The 17,114-nt window shown below is 39.4% G+C and overlaps 1 protein-coding gene across 7 annotated transcripts in view; it reads left to right on the top strand.

Moving 5' to 3' along the window:
* tenm3 (teneurin transmembrane protein 3) overlaps nt 1–17,114 on the top strand; it is a 329,661-nt gene that overhangs the window by 194,351 nt on the left and 118,196 nt on the right. For all 7 annotated transcript variants that reach the window (XM_019879750.1, XM_019879749.1, XM_019879748.1 and 4 more), the window contains 2 exons: nt 11,797–11,970; nt 12,775–12,839. In XM_019879750.1, coding sequence (XP_019735309.1) covers nt 11,797–11,970; nt 12,775–12,839 — 239 coding nt within the window. The remainder of the gene's footprint in view (nt 1–11,796; nt 11,971–12,774; nt 12,840–17,114) is intronic.

The raw sequence follows: 17,114 nt of genomic DNA, 5'->3' as shown, positions 1-17,114 counted from the left end.
CTCAGCCTATAGTGGATTTAAGCCATGGTTGCATACTTCGTTTTTCTCAAGTTTGCTTTGAACACAACAGTCAGACTATGTTGATTTTGTTGGTCCTTCTTGCGCGGAAGTCTCTCAATGGTTTTGTGTAGACATCATTTCGGATGACTACACTTGGTTCGATGACAACACTGAAGATGTTTTATTTTCAGAGTGGTCGCTAGGTCGCTACCACTGTACCGCTGAACTCTCGACGTGCCTCAGCGCACCGTCGCTGTCAGACGAACACAGAGAAGCTCCACCCCCTATATTTATATGGACACGGAACATGGTACCCTTCCACACAAAATAGTTCTAAACAAGTAACAATTGTGTCAGTGGCATACATCGTACTCAACAGAATGCCTGCTCTTTATTCACCAGAGGCTCATCAACCTAGTCTCTTATTTCTCTCCCGAAACAGTGTCTTCTCCCGCTCGGTGTACCTTAGCCTTCTCCGCTACGTACAATTTCTGTACATAGCTTGTAATGGAGGCTCTCGCCAGTAATCCGTAGTGGAGTCGTTAGATGCAATGCGAATGATTTCAGTAAGAGTCTAGCTGTGGACAATGTTGACAGGCTTGCATGCAGTAGCCATACATTTAGCTATGGCTTCAGCAAATTTGTTGTTCGTCGTGTTATCCATTTTCTTCGCTTTGAAATTATCCACAGCTGTCTGTCTTAGACGAGGGGGCGGAGTACTCACATCAGTTGTGTGCTTGGCCATTAAGTGGTATTTCAGACTCGATGTGCGATTATGATAGCTTAGTTTACGACTGCAAAACATACAGGTAACTTTGGTCTTGTCATTGGAACCATCTGGCAACTTTTTAAAAGTAAACTTTCCATTCATCAACTCTTTAAGTATCTGTTTTTGGTGTCTCACCCTGGCAAAACAGACATGGGCGTGGACTTGTGCAGCGCGCTTGTTTTGTTTCCGGTTTATTTAAAGAGCAACGTAAAATCCGCTGTGAGTGTTGCCGCGTTAATCTCGCGAGAAAAAATTTAATCACGTTAAAATTCATTTAAATTAATGCCAATAAAAACGCACTAAACTGACAGCTCTAATTTATTTATATACTTTTTGTCTTCTACTTTCTCCCTTTCATAATGTTGCTGCTGTAAATTGGGAATTTCTCCATTGTGAGACAAATAAAGGTTATCTTATCTTCTTATCTTAGCTTATATTTTGATGAATTCTAGTGTAATAAAATGAAGTTTAACTTACTTTTGGAACATGTATTCGAAGGCTTAAAGAGATGATGCACGATTGCACAGTTTTCTTCTTTTTCTCATCATAAATGATGCAGTCGCACTGTATGGCATCATTCATTTGATTTGCAACCTTTGTGTAACGTTCAATATTTGGGTCTTGCTGCTCGAAGAGTGCGATGGCTTTATCTATGAGCGAAAACCCCTCGGCCAAGAGTTCCGTCTCAAACTTCTTCATGGGGACAGGCGTTTCCTCCTCCTCCTCCTCCTCTCACAGCGCCTCACGTCGGTATTAGCGGCGGAAAGAAGTACTACAGTACTCGGAAAAAGGCGCGCAATACAAAATCTAACTTACAGCATCTCTGTCCGAGAACATTTTTCGACATACCTGTACCCGCAAAATATATATATGTGTGTGTGTGTGTGTGTGTGTGTGTGTGTGTGTGTGTGTGTGTGTGTGTATCATGTTAATCTGACATCATCATCAAGTGGAACACAACCATTTTGCCAAAAAAAAAAACCACACGCAAAATATCCAGTTTCAAAAGACCAAAAACTGCCCAGATCGGATGCAGTTTTCTCTGGCAAAAATGGAGTTGCAGATTAACAACCTGCCGTTCAGAAATCATGTGACCTGGATTTAACCAATGACAGAGCAATTTGGTGAGTTCAAAGAGCATTTAATTTTATATGGCTTTGCCACGTGGCTGAGACAATCTGTTCCTTCGCCGCGCACAGCTGCCAGTGTAGCAGCGTGTCCCTGCACAGACCGTGACCCTGGCCTGTGACAGTCAAGGCCCTTCCATGCCCACCATTAATTCATGGTGCATTCATGGTGCATTTTTTGTCATGAACTTTTTGTGAACAAGTTTACACTAGATATTCATGACAAAAAAAATGCATCATGCACGTTTTATTAAAATGGACAGTTATTTTTGTTTGCACAACTCATAGCAATTATTTTTTTTTAGTACTGCAAGTATTGAAAGTACTGCAACTGAAGCCACCAAGCCCTTGAGAAAGATGTATGTTCGAGCATCAGTAGATTTATGTTGGATTATTATCAGGAATGGATTTCCTACGATGATGCTTTGCATCATTGTACTTGAGTTCATCAACATATTTCTGATCATGAATCAATATTTTTGGAATAATTGAGTAAGGGGAAAAAAAATCAAACCCTTATATCATATATCTTTAAATTGAATGTACACTTTAAATCCTCATTTTCAATGCACACGACATATCAGAAAGACACCCAAAAAATCACATCACTTAGTGGATATTCATTTGTCATTGCAACTCCAATTAATTGGAATGTGTGTTCATGAGAATGTGTGGGTATTGTTAACTTTGACCTTTATTTCACCAAACAATTTATAGTCAACTAGAAGTTTTCCCATCGTTGTCCCCCCTTTTGATCATTCCCTGGGAGAAAAATGGGGATGCCTGATAGATTGATGGAGGGGAAAATATTGGTCTCTATGATCTTTACAACCTCCAGCATTTTGGCTTTGTTCCTGTATGAGCTGGAGAAAGTTTATACCAGTGGGACTCTGTCTCTGGCTTGGATTTATTTTAGTATTAAAAGGTTGAAAGTTTAGTTTTGAGATCATTCAAACTGGGTTCATTCCAGAAAAACCTGGAAGTGTATTATGGAGGAATGTTGAAACACACAGTCGCCTTGCACTGCTTCGTACCACATTTTGAGGACAGTTGAAGAATCAAAGCAGTTGAACTTTTCATATGGGCCATTGCACTCAAATTGGTTATTAAAAATAGATTTCCCAAAACATTACATATCTTTTGGCTTTTCTTGCATCAACAGGAAAAGTGAGGAAAAAAAAGCAAATCATAAATTACAAGTGTTAAACTCATGACCTGGAGGCCAGACCCGGCCCGCCACATCGTTTAATATGAACAGCAAACCAAATCATTTCAGCCAAATTCATGTTTCCTCCTAAAATACCAAAGTGTCTTGTCATTTATTAATAACGCCGACAATTCCAAGCACTTTTTGTTACCAGCCCGCATTTTGAAATAAAATGAAAAATGGTTGAAGAAAATAACTAGTTGTCCATCAATTTACTGTGTATTTGTAATAATATTTGAAAGTGATATTTGGTGATAAGACATTCATGGATTAACTTTCAGACTTGCGGCACGTCTGGGCAAGGTTTTGCCATTAATATGTGTAATTATGTCATTTTGCTACAATTGAGTAACCAGTAATTGTATATACACAATGCAATGCACCGCAAGGGTCAACTTTAAAAAAAAAAAAACACAAGTTGGATTGTACACGGATATCACTGCCTTATTTAGCTTTTATTGTGAAGTTTACTCCCGATAGCAATCGTTGTGGCGTCCGACTTGCCTTCAAATTGAGGCTCCAAAACCTGACCGAGGTCGAGCCGACTGACTGAGCTGCATTATTCTTGTGCACAAAAGTGTGGTGACACACTGAAGTGTGGCGTGTAATTCAAATTGCAGTTCTTAAGCGCACCACTTTTGTGCACCCCTGACTATGATGTTGCCTGCCACAAAAATGAGTTTGACAGCCCCGCCGTGGATGAAGAAATTTGGGGTTGTTGCTTCAAATGTTCTATGCAATTTCATCCACTTTCAATCCATCCACTTTCAACACTTCTTATCCTGAACAGGGTCACAGGGAGTCACTGGAGTCTATCCCAATTGACTTCAGGCGGAAGGCAGACTACACTCTGAACTGGTCGCCAGTCAGTCGCAGGGTACAGAGAGAGACAGACGAACATTCACACCCGCATATACACCATCTCCGATCCCATGCTGCCCGCACACAAGTCCGGCGTGTGTACCATTACACCATCAGCGATTCCCTACACAATTTCAATTCAGCAAAAAGTTCATAGGCTTGCTGGTCTTACATTCTTTTAGATGTAAAGTACAACTGGGTGTTATTTTCTTCGTTTCAGTTAATCTTTTCATTTGTAATTTGAAACAGTCCAAATTATGCCATGTAGAAGAAGGGGAGTCAAAAGTAATGTCCACCTCAATTTATCTGACTTATAGTTTATTTTTTGCAGAAATTTCAACAGTGTCGTTAAAATACTCGTTTAAATATAAACTGTTAATTTTTTTCAAACATAGCTACTTCCTATCAACCATTTGGGAAATGATGTCATGAGTTCCTTGTTTTGGAAGGGGAACTACCGCATTATCAAAAGATTGTAACCCAGGTTTAACCTTTCACGAAACGATCAAACTTTTGGGACACTCGATAAGTGCCGAACAAGCTTCAAAAAAGACTTGCTTGTGGGCGACTGTAAGTTGTCTTGGAACCCGTCTGGCCCAAAGCTTTGCAAAGCCGAGCTCAGCTCCCTCCTGATATTTGCAGCACATCCATGGCTGATTACAAGAAATTCGGTAATGTGATTCTGCGATTTGGTTAAGTGGTTAGCACGTTCGATAGCACCGGGTTCAATTCCAGCTCCGACCTTCCTGTGTGGAGTTTGCATGTTCTCCCAGTGCCTGCGTGGGTTTTCTCCGGGTACTACAGTTTTCTCCCACATTCCAAAAACATGCATGGCAGGTTTATGGAGCACTCTAAATTGTCCCTAGGTGTGAGTGTGAGCACGGATGGTTGTTCGTCTCTGTGTGCCCTGCGATTGGCTGACAACCGGTTAAGGGTGTCCCCTGCCTACTGACCGAAGACAGCTGCGATCAGCTCCAATATGCTCCACGACACATGTGAGGATAAGCCGATCAGAAAATTGATGGATGTATGGATGAATGGATTCTGCAATTTTTCTCTGACCAGTTCCTTGACGCTAGCACTGTTTCCCAGTTGAACAGTGGAAGATGGTCTTCCATTTTTTTGCCGATCCTCAGCTTTGCTTCAACCTCAATCTTTTTCACCTTTGACCCTGGATACCCACTTTTTGACAGTGTTGTAGCCTATTGCAGCATCCCCATCAACTTTTTCCAATCTTTAAAGTGTTGATTGGTGATTTGGTGGAATTCTGTGATGGACATGTCATAGTCATGACATCATATCTATGACTGACAAAAAGTGAATACATTTAACCATTTTTTTTGACAGTGTCTATTTAAATGAGCATTTTAACGACACACTCTTCAAATTTCTGTCATCTATATTGTGGTAATTGACTTTGAAGACACATTGTCCAAACAATCTGCTCAGCCAGTTGTCCCTCCATTTACATTGCTTAAGCTTCAGTTTGCTTTCCTCTTGGCTATTGCTACATTCCAACTCAGAATCACAAAGTAAGTGTTGAATATTTCCCCTCGGAAGAGGAAGAAAAGGGGATTTTTCTCCAAAATGTACATGCTCATATGTAGACATGCAGTGTTATACGTTTTTGATTTCATTTTAAGATTCCTTTATTTAGCTTAAAATCTTTCAATGGTCCACCCCCACATTTCTACTCTGAGCTCCTCCACTCCTACGCACCTGCCCGGTGCTCAGATCAGCGGACCAGATGGTAGTGGAGGTACAGTGGACTAAGCAGAGGCTCAGAGGGGATCAAGCTTTTTCCCTTGCCGGTCCTTCCCTTTGGAATGACCTTCCGATAAACGTTAAGCAAGCCCCCCCTTTGTCCATTTTTCAAACTTGTCTTATGACACATTTGTATTCTTTGGCTTTGGACTCCGCATGAAAGTCAGCATTGTTGTCGTGTTCTATTGTGTTTACAGGTTTAGTTTTTTTTTAATTTATTGTTTTAACTGTCTTTGTTTTTATGTGAGATTTTTTTCTTTTTTTTTACTTTATTGTGAAGCACTTCCTCTGCTGCTGTAATTGTTTTTAAAGCGTTCTATAAATGAAGTTGAGTTGAGTTGGAAAAAGCAGTCCAAATTGCACCTACCAGAATGGCCATAGTAAAAAGTAAAAATAGCACAACATCAGTAATGTCACAAAAGTGTAGCTTTTGCTTCAAAATCTATTGCTTGCATTTATCTGTTACTGCGTGTGAGTTTTTAAGGGGAAAAGAATGTAAAAGGTATCATTATGCGTTAATAAAAAATAGATTTGTTTTTTGGTTGTCCTATCAATCTTTCCTTACAGAAACCGTAGCTTAAAATAGATGGAATTGAAGTACATTCATTTATTTGCTTCAGTTCTTTTGTTTTGTTAAGTGGTAATCAGTATGGACATAGCTGTTACTGTTTGCAGTTATGGTTTCACACACACACACACACACACACACACACACACACACACACACACACGCACACACACACACACACACACACACACACAACAACAACAACGGTGGCAGCTCCAGCATTCTGCTCCAAAGCTCTGGAACAATCTACCTCCGGACCTCCAAAACTACACCTCTCTCCACTTTCAAGTCTCGTCTAAAAACACACTTGTTCAGGACTGCCTATAATACATAACTCTTCCATTTCCTCTGTTTTGTGATTTTATGTCCTGTTTTTATGCAATATTTCTCTTATTTATTTTTATATTGTATTGTCTGTACAGTGTCCTTGGGTGGCATGAAAAGCACTTTTAAATGAAATGTATTATTATTATATTATTATTATTCTTGTGTTGCCTCGATTAATAAAGACATTGAGTGTGAATAATTCCTAAAATGCAGGTTACAGAAAAGAGATCTGAAGCACCATTATCTTTGAGAGGCTCCCATGTTAGTTATGGTTGCCGCTCACTGTGGTCACACTCGTTTTACACTCTATTATCCCCGCAATCTCTGGTTGTCTGCTGTCATTAGTTTGCACTAACACAGTGAATGGGTAGTCTGCTACATAAAGCTTCCCTGGCATTCAGCATACATTTGTCAATTTGAAATCCTTTTATGTGTCCTTGTGCTGCACTGAAAAGACCCTCATGCTCGAAACCCCACAACAAGAACTATCTGCAGAGCACACAAAACTGTGAAACATCGCTGGATTGATTCCACTGCATTTTGCTGAGACACTTGTAAACACTTTACTCATTTTTAAATGTAGCTCTGTAAGCTCATTTTTATCCGTATTGCCTCACATAAATGAAATTACAGGAAAAATGATAATACAGTAAAACTCCTCTACAACGAAATCATGTTTGCAGCAAGAAATTTTTCACAACAGGGGGTTTTTCACTGTAGCAAATTTGATCTCAGATGTAAGAACACACACACACACACACACAAACGTATGTGTACACGCACACACAAACGTTTGTGTACTCTATTTTTATTCCAATAGTACATAAGTATGAGCACACACTTATTTGACACTTCATATTGTCAGTGTAGAAAGAAAAAAAGGGAAAGAAATTGCGAAATTTACGATCAGCATTCACTTTCACTTACATCAATTTCTTGGAAAATGTATTTTATTTTGCTTGCTCCGTCTTTCATTTTGATCACTTTTACCCTCTCTTGCAGAAACATAATTTTGCCCATCGGGCAATACAAAGCGTCCCGTGGCTCGACGGACATTCAAATAAATGAATGTTTCCTCGAATGCTTTACTTGTTATCATGCTAAAAACAGCCACGGGACGCTAATGAGAGAGAAGCGCTTCAGTTAGCGAAAGGTTTTTAGCCTTCGAGAGCTAATTATGGCCATCGAGGACTACGAAGCGTCCCGTGGCTGTTTTTAGCATGATAACAAGTAACGCATTTGAGGAAACGTTTGTTTATTTGAATGTCTGTCGAGCCATAAGCAATTTAGCGTTAGCAGCTAATCGGATGCTACGGATCTAGCTTTAGTTTCTACACACATAGACAGTGAGGTCCCTCTTGGCCAATCAGAGGCCAGGATGATGCTTGGTAAGCCAATGGCAGAGCAGCTATGAGTATGTTGAGTCCAGGAAACTCGCAGCTGTGACCGAAATAAACATCGTTCACTATGTAAACCAGTGTGGTGGTTGCTGTTGCCGTTTCCGAATGAAGCAGTAGAGGTCGCTGTTGGATAAGACTTCGTTGTAGTGAGTGTCCTCGCGAGGCTGGAGCAGAGAAAATGATTTCGTATAACACAACATGGGGGTTTTCGTCATATGGGGGGCAGTAGAATGGGAATTGTGTTAATGCATGATTTTTTTCACATAAGGGGGTATTTTCGCCCATGTAGGTTTCGTTCTAGAGGAGTTTCACTGTAGGTCATACATTAAAGGAACTATGCATCATGGCATGCAGTAATAATACAATACAAACATCTTTATTTATTTAATGCTTTCACAACAGCAGTAGCAAAGGGCTTTACAGAAGAGTTAAAATTAAAACAAAATAACATAACACATAAGACACGGACAGTCATGCAATCATAACCACAATTTCTGCATATGCTCTGTTGTTTGAAGCAGTTCTAGATGAAAGAGAAAATCAAAGTGTCCTTTCACCAGTGGGTCAGGACGTCATGTTCAAAATGTGCACACATCTACTACAAGCTAAGTTTGAAAGTAAATACGAAGCTGTAGCATACATTGATGAAGAGAGATTGGTTCGATTCACTTCTCCTGTCCCATGTAAATTCACTTCAATTCCAATTACGCATCCGCGCCAACGCTCCTCTTTCCTCATCCTCCGGTCCAGCATCCAGCAGCCATCCATCCAGCCACACCAACGCAGACTGTCCAACAGCGCCGACATCTCCGCTGAACAAAACGGGGCTGTGAAAAGTCCTGCCCATTATAGGTGCAAAAAACACAAGCGCCCCGGGGCTGGTGAGCAGCGACAGTCAAATAGTGCCGACATTCCCCCCGTCAAAAACAAAATCAAACATCAATCAAGCACAGATTCTTCTCCTTCAACGAATGTCGTGGCCAAAAACGCTGAAACCAGTCCAAATCAGGTCCACGCGAAGGACAACGCACACCATATGACAAAATAAGACAAAAACAACAAAAAGCAAAGCTCTTGAAGAGCTCTTGCAGACGGCTGCCAGCGAAGACGGCATCTTGGATTTTTTTTAAATCATATATGTTGATGTGCACTGCATCCGGTGTGAAAACATTGCCACTCAATTCATGTGAGTGACTCACTGCGACGATTCCTGATGGAGACACAGTTGTGGTGTCCTTGAGCAAGACACAGATACCCCAAACTGCTCCCTGCTTGCTAAAGTAACCCCATGCTCCAGCATGTGCCCCTAACAGTGTGTAATTACTGTGTCCACAACTATGATGGGTCAAATGCAGAGTTAAAATTTATTGTGTGCGTGTGTGCGTGTGTGCGTGTGTGCGTGTGTGTGTGTGTGTGTGTGTGTGTGTGTGTGTGCGCATAAATGATTTTTCTTCTTCTGCTTAGGCTTTAACAAGCAGCATTAAGGATCGTTATTCAATCTTGTGTAAAAGCAAGAAGCATTGTCAGGTTATTGTCATTCCACCCATCACGTTTGCTATTATTTTACTGGTACTAATGTTATGTAACAATTGAGATACGTCCCTCTGAGGCTCTCCCGGTTCTGATAGACACAGGTGACTTTGTGCGTTACATAACACCGAAGTAGCTCCATGCGAATAAGTTGAATTGCATTCACTACAACTGCAATGCCATTCATCATCCTTCTGACCAACTTTCCATCAGTTTACAGCACAAAAGCCAACTACGCATTTGCTGAGTATTTGAACTTTTTAATCGTATGTAAAAATCTGCTTATTGCTGACTGTAACGCAGGATAACTTATGCACATTCCAATAAAGAACCAAGCAGCCAAAATTGGAGCAAAAAGAGAAGTGGACAAATCTCGTGGTGGAAAAACTCTTGTTGGAGAGATAAAGGTTCGCCATAGATCACACCGTGTGTTTTGATCATATAGTTTGGGTTCAGTCTGAAGGCTCGTGAGTCATGACAAGAGGCTGCTTCAGTCCTCCAGTCACACCCAACCGAATGCAAACGCTCAGTGCATTGTTCGGTGTATTGCCTCTGTTATGTGTCCCTCTTCATTTTGGTTTCAGACCATTCATCATGATCTCCCAACTTTCTTGCCCTTTAATCTCTCTTCACAGCATGCCTAGAGGCAGGTATTAATTACAGGGCCCTTGTTACAACCGGCTATAATTGTTAATCACACTGCCTTGTTAGAGAGAAGTCGTAATTGTAATTGCGGATGCTCATTAGCTGAAGCTCCGTCATTAATTAGACACTGTGACCTTGATAATCACTGTACATGCTTTTTGCTGTGATTTTCATCACTGTTGTGTCCTCTAAACTGATCCCGTAAACAGAAATAATAACTGATGGGCACATCAATTAAATCTAACACACAGGTCATGGGTACGTGAGTAGTTTTTAAATGTGCTTTTAGTTCCACCCTAATGTGTTTGAAGAAAAAAAAAAAAAACCAGGATTCACCTTTTTATTTGTAATGTATAGAAACAGTAAGCATCATTGCTATGTTTTGTGTTATTGTATATAATAAATGTTATAATAACTATATTATGACAAAATGATGCAGATTAAGGAAAAGGATTGTTTAAACCACAGGTGTCAAACTCAAGGCCCGGGGGCCAGATCCGGTCCTCCACATTATTTTATGTGGGCCGCGAGAGCAAATCATGTATGTCATGATCCTTGCTAAAATCTGTACCAAAATGTCAAATTGTCATGTGTAATAAATAACACTGAGAATTTGTAATAATTTTGTTATCCTGTTCACACTCACTCAAACAAGAATTGAACAAACTATAATTGTTGATTTGACTGATTTCAAAACTGGTAATCCATCAATTTGTTGTGTACAAGTAATAATATATAAACATTTATTTAGTTTCACTGTTGTAAAGGCCCTCTGAGGGAAGACGTAACCCCAAAGTGGCCCGCAAAAATCAGTTTGACACCCGTGTTTGACACTTTTCTACTGAACTATTTAAGATTATGATGTATATAATGGGACACATTCACATACAGTACATACACAGGCAAAATTGTACCCTTCTCTGAAAACAATGGCCAATGATATGACTTGGAACTGATGCAAACCAAAAATATATATATTTTATTTAAAGGAATTGGGCCTTGCTTTTGATCTGTCCTCCAAAAACATTATTATAATAAAATGCCCGAAATGAAGATACCCCAGATTAACATTTTGATACACAATCTTTTGTAAATAGGATTTAGATCAAAGCTCATCGAAGACCACTTCAGAATAGCCCTCTGGATTGCTGTTTTAAGGGTGCTTTTAGCTCCATGTTTGGTTCATTATTTTGTTGGAGGATGCAAGACTTGAGGTTGAGACCCACGTTTCTGACACTGTGAAGCACACACCAGACAGTCTGGGTAGTCTTGAGGTGTCATTGTACCCTGCACAGAGCCAAGACATCACGTGTGGTTTCATGAAAGCAGACCATAATTGAGTGTTTGACAGTAAATACGGTGTTCTTTTCTTTGCATGCTTCATTTTTGCATCTGTAAACCTAGAGCTGATGCAGTTTATGCCAAGAAGCTTAATCCAAAGGACACTCTTTCAGAATCTTTGTGGCTCGGAAATAGGCATCAATTTCAAGTTATCCCAGTCACCATTGTGAGTCTCCATTGAAAGGGTAACAATACTTTCGACAAAATGTGGACATTGAACACATTTTTCTTCTTTTTTTCTCTCGCTCATCCACCAGGCACTTTCTTTTCAAGACAGGTACAGGTACCACCCCCCTCTTCTCCACAGCCACACCCGGGTACACCATGGCAACAGGCTCAGTGTACTCCCCTCCTACGAGACCTTTGCCAAGAAACACCTTGTCCCGCTCTGCCTTCAAGTTTAAAAAATCCTCCAGATATTGCTCATGGAGGTAAGTATAAAGTAATGTATCATGGTTGAATGTAAAACATAGCACAATACAACATGCCACATTTTTCTCTCTTCAAATATGTTTAAAAAATATAGTTGTATACCACTACTGACCTGATTAACATAAATATTGAGAAGGGAATCAAAAACCACTAAAACAACAGGATAGAATTCATGGACAGTTTGAGTTGCTCCTTCCATTTTCAATTGACAACCAAAATACAAAAAGGTGATTGATGATTTAGGTGTTTGTTCTGACACAAAAGAACAATGCTACATTCACAAGCGCGAGTGCATGCTCCTCACGTCATGTTAAATTGTTCATCCGTCCATCCATCCACTTTCAACACCGCTTATCCTGAACAGGGTCACGGGAGGTTGCTGGTTAAATTACTAACCTTAAATCGTTCATTCTAGCTGTTGGGATGTTAAATGTTCAGTGATATTTTATACTGCTTAAATAAGCAGAGACTGGAGCCTGCATAAAAAGTTAGATCCGGTGAGCAACCAACTTAAGCGTATACATGCAAAAGCAATTTATTTTCAAATCAAATAGTCTGTGTGTGTTAATCGTCTGTGTTTAAACGGTCCGATCCATATTTACACGCACATTCATAGACTTGTGTAAATCAATTTCAGGCAATAGCTTTTTTTTTTCCCTGAGTGGATGGAAACGGACTCCTCGGTAAATACCGCAGAAGCTATCACATTGAAGACAGCCATGTCTAAAATTACATTGGAAAATCAAAAGTCAAAGCAAAACATTGACGAAGCTCAGGCACCAATATGATGTGTTCCCTTATAGGTGTACAGCCCTCAGTGCAGTAGGACTGTCTGTGCTGCTCTCAATCCTGCTCTGTTACTGCATAGGTAAGACCTCATCTGCACTCACAGCACACTCAGTGGCAGGTCGATCACAGAATGAAAAATATCTCTTTGAAATTTATGCATCAATATGTTTCCCTTTTCTCGTTGATGAGCTGTTGTTTGTACTTAGTTTTCCCACTGGTATCATCCCATCGCGTCACCTTAATGCCAGTGTTTTCCTTTTTCCGGGCTTTAGTCTTCTCTTACTAAACTTGTGTGAGTTTTGGAATTGAACTTGGTCATAGCAATTATCGCTCACATTATTTCAAACTGGGAGTATTTAACAGTTGTGTTGGCACGCAGCATTTTTGTACTATGTGTATCTTATGTTACTGTATGTACCGTATTTTCTGCACTATAAGGCGCATCTTCAATGAATGGCCTATTTTAAAACTGTATTGGGTGCATTGCATTATACAGCACAGAGAATACAAGCTACAATAGTGGTTGCATCATTCATCCACTAGACGGGGCGACGCTAAAGGGAATACAATACAATCCAGCCTTATGTATATAGAGCCTTCACAACCGCTGCACCTGTAACAAAGCGCTTGACAGAACTCGTAAAATACGACTAAGAAATCAAATTTGAACTGTGAAGCCTGGCCTAGTAATAAGACAGTGGTTTTTAGTGGGTTCAGTTCAAATTTATTAAACACCAAAAGAAAAGAATGAAAGGCATTTTGAAAAAGAAGAAAGGGTGTTTTTTTTTCTTTGAAAGTTCATTCATTCTCACAAAGAAGTGACACAATTACGAGCTCACCTCACCTTCCTGGAGGTCAAAATGTCATGAGATCCCTCAAAACCATCTGTTTAACATTTTCGGGGAAATTATTTCATTGTTTGTGTTGTAGTCAACATACGAGCTACCGTTTCTTGAGTACATATTTGTCAATGTGTGAGCCTCTATTCACTTGTGCACTGTTTGCCGTTTTGTGTCTTTCTTCTTGAATTACTCCCAAATATCTGCTCATAGGATTTGACTTGTCATATAAAAAAAAAAAAAAGATTTAAATCATGTTTTTTTTTTTTTTTTCTGGAAGAACTGTGAAAAATGGGATTTGCTAAATAATGATAAGCTTTGAATTTTCACAGGGAGCGTTACATAGACACAATAATTAAGAAATCCCTCTGTTTTTTAGATCCATTTGACAAGGACATATGGAAAATGTACTTTTTAATTTACTTGCCTTAATCTCGTGCAGGCAGCTTGGGTCAATTCCTACTTATCTCTATATATGCCTTGTATTTGACTGGAAACCAATCCAGGGTGTCATTCGCCTTTCCCCCGCAGCAAACTGGGATGAGCTCCAGCTTCCCATGACCTTTAACAGGACGAGCGGTATAGAAAATGGATGGCTGGATGGATAGTTAGGTCTCTGGAGTGCATGCCTACCCATCAAGTGTCGAAAAAAAACAAACAAGTAATGCTTTAGTTATCTGGCCATTTCAGAAAATGTGTTTGTGAAAGAGCCATTCCACTGTTACAAAATTAACATGCAGTATTAATTACCCACAAACCGAGATTCTCAGCCAATGACTTGGCAGCAAGGCAAGAACAAAATGAAACTTGTAAGAAATACAGTATTCGATAAAAATATATCTATAATTTAAAGATTACTGTAGCCATGTTATTAACACAACAGGGAACAGTGTTAAATTGTTAAAAAAACAAACAAACAAACAAACAAAAACCACAATGCATAACATATCCCCTGTGAATTATGTTAGGCAAGGATCCATAACCAGTTATCTTAAACTTAACTCGGCATACACTGTGTACCCCTCACTCACTAAATACAATAGAAACCTCATCTATCACAGGCAAAAAGACAAGAGATAATGACATAATGAACATTTTTGATAAAAAGATACAAGATTTGATAAATAATTAGAGTATAGCCATGAATGTAAATAATACAATAATTACGACCCCCCCCCCCAAAAAAAATGCAATGGAATGTACGTTCTGTGGTTGAACTTCAGAATGAGTGCCACTTAGAAGGTGGCACATCTACTTCTTTTGGTAGAAGAACCTTGCTGACAACCATGTTATATAGGAGCCGGCCAATTGAATCACCTGATTATGGCCCTTGAAACATCAGCCAAAATAATCAGCCAAATGTTTTTACCTTGATGTACTCTAACCATTTACAGCAGTTGTACACAACACTGATATCGTTATTTTTTACACACAATGAAAAACTATACCACAAAATTGTATCCTTAAAAAAAAAAAATGCAAGTTATGCAAGGAATTGACCTGGATATCACTATTTTACACAAAACCTAAGGTCACAGTTTGTTTATATATATATATATATATATGTACACATACACACATATATAATTTTTGTAATTATAAAATAAATTTATAGTGCAACATATTTTGCACATAGGTGTGTTAAATATTAAACTACTGGTAACACAAACACACATATGAGAAGGATTAATGTCCGTACAACTTCATTAATTAATGAAACGTGTTACCCCACGCAATGCATTCTGGTAACCGAAAAAGATTCTTCTTTTTTTTTTTTTTTTTTTAAACCAGCTGACCCCTGCTATTCACGGTGAATAGGGACCAGGTCGGCCCCGCGAATAGCAAAAATCTGTGTATAATTGACATCCGGTCAAATGTATTGGGGGGGGACAAGTTGTTTCCTGTATTATAAACATTTAAAATAATCGATTAAATGATAGTCACATTTTTTTTTTGCCAGCCAGAAATCGCCATCAGCCTCATAAAAAATAAAAATAAATAAATAAATAAATATATAAATAAATCACAACGGTTGGGCTCTAGCGTTATGGTCTCTCAGCAGCCGCCGTGGCAATATACAGTAGCAATAACAGAGTTTATGGCATAGGCGTAGTGTCTGACTGTGTTTACAGTCTTCTTAATGAACACAGTCAACATTACTCATTGAAATTGATGATCCCAACCTGCAATACAATAACTAGGAATAAGAATGCAGTACTGTACTCCTAAAGGTCTTCTCAATACAGCTTGTTGCAAGCGTACATATCAAACGCTTTTGTGGTCGGAGACATTTATTACTTTGCTGGATCCATTTGTGTGTTTTAGGTGAAGTTTTCAAATGGACTTTGGACTGGACTTTTATGTTTTGTGTTCCTTTTCGAAATTACTCCAAAGTTTCTGTGTTCAAAGACCCAGCGTTGTTTGATTGTTACCACCACCAGGAATCATCTTATCTTGTCACAAAAACACACATAGAAGTGTACACTGACATGCACAAAGCTCCTGTCGATTAGACAGCACTCTCCCATGACCCTTTGCTCCTGTCCTCACCAGGAGGTGTTGTGGGTAACAGACTGCCACAGCATGGCTCTAATTTAATGAGGCAGAGAGGTGTGTGTTCAGAAATAAAAAAAAAAATGTGCGTGCGCGTGTGTGTTGTGCTTGTGTGGATGTGTTCTTGTATTTGAGGCCAGCAGCGTTTTCTCTTGTAAATTATTCCCATGTTGCATCAATAATTGGTCCTTGACATAACTCTTACTTTAATATGCCGTGTTAATCCAGTCCAAAATCTCTAAAATCTTCTTCTATATTAAATCAACTGCAACGTGTCACTTTGTCTAATCTTTGCAGAATCCCTGTGCATAGTATCGTCTCATGGGATTTACCGTTGGCTTGGTCACAAATTGCTCATCAAAAAAGGAACGTAATTGGCTCTTTGTGTGTGTTCCCTTCTGTCCTGTTGTAGTGCGGGCGTGTGTGTGTGTGTGTGTGTGTGTGTGTGTGTGTGTGTGTGTGTGTGTGCGTGTGCGTGTGCGTGTGTGTGTGTGTGTGTTAGGGTTTGCTAATTAGTAGAACTAAATCCTTTGTCTTGATCATTTTTTGTTTGATATGATAACAGATATTTGGGAATTATTAATGAAATGTGTATTCTCTGTCCTATTGCTTTTGTAACAGTGAAAAATCCACTGGGAAAAATGTTATGGAATTAAGACATTTCTTTGAAGTCCCTGTAAAGTGAAGTCATTGATTTGTTTCAAATTGGTATTTGGCCTGAGAACTATTTAGTACTGAATTGTGGAGATATAGTGTTTTATTTGTAGATTTTTTTGAGTGTGGCTGACACAACAGCCATTGACTCGTTGACATGAATTGCTCCTCCCCCACTGTATCCGAACTTGAGCTGTGCTAATTACTACAACAACAGTGTGCAGTTGGCTATCGAGCTGTTGGTCGAGCTCACGTATGGCTTTGTCGTGATTTAAATTCCCCAAAATGAGGTCACGAGGAGGGAGAAT

Source organism: Hippocampus comes, unplaced genomic scaffold (assembly GCF_001891065.2).
Source record: "Hippocampus comes isolate QL1 unplaced genomic scaffold, H_comes_QL1_v1.1 scaffold158, whole genome shotgun sequence".
Taxonomy (NCBI): Eukaryota; Metazoa; Chordata; class Actinopteri; order Syngnathiformes; family Syngnathidae; genus Hippocampus; species Hippocampus comes.
This window is presented reverse-complemented; position numbering and strand designations above follow the sequence as displayed.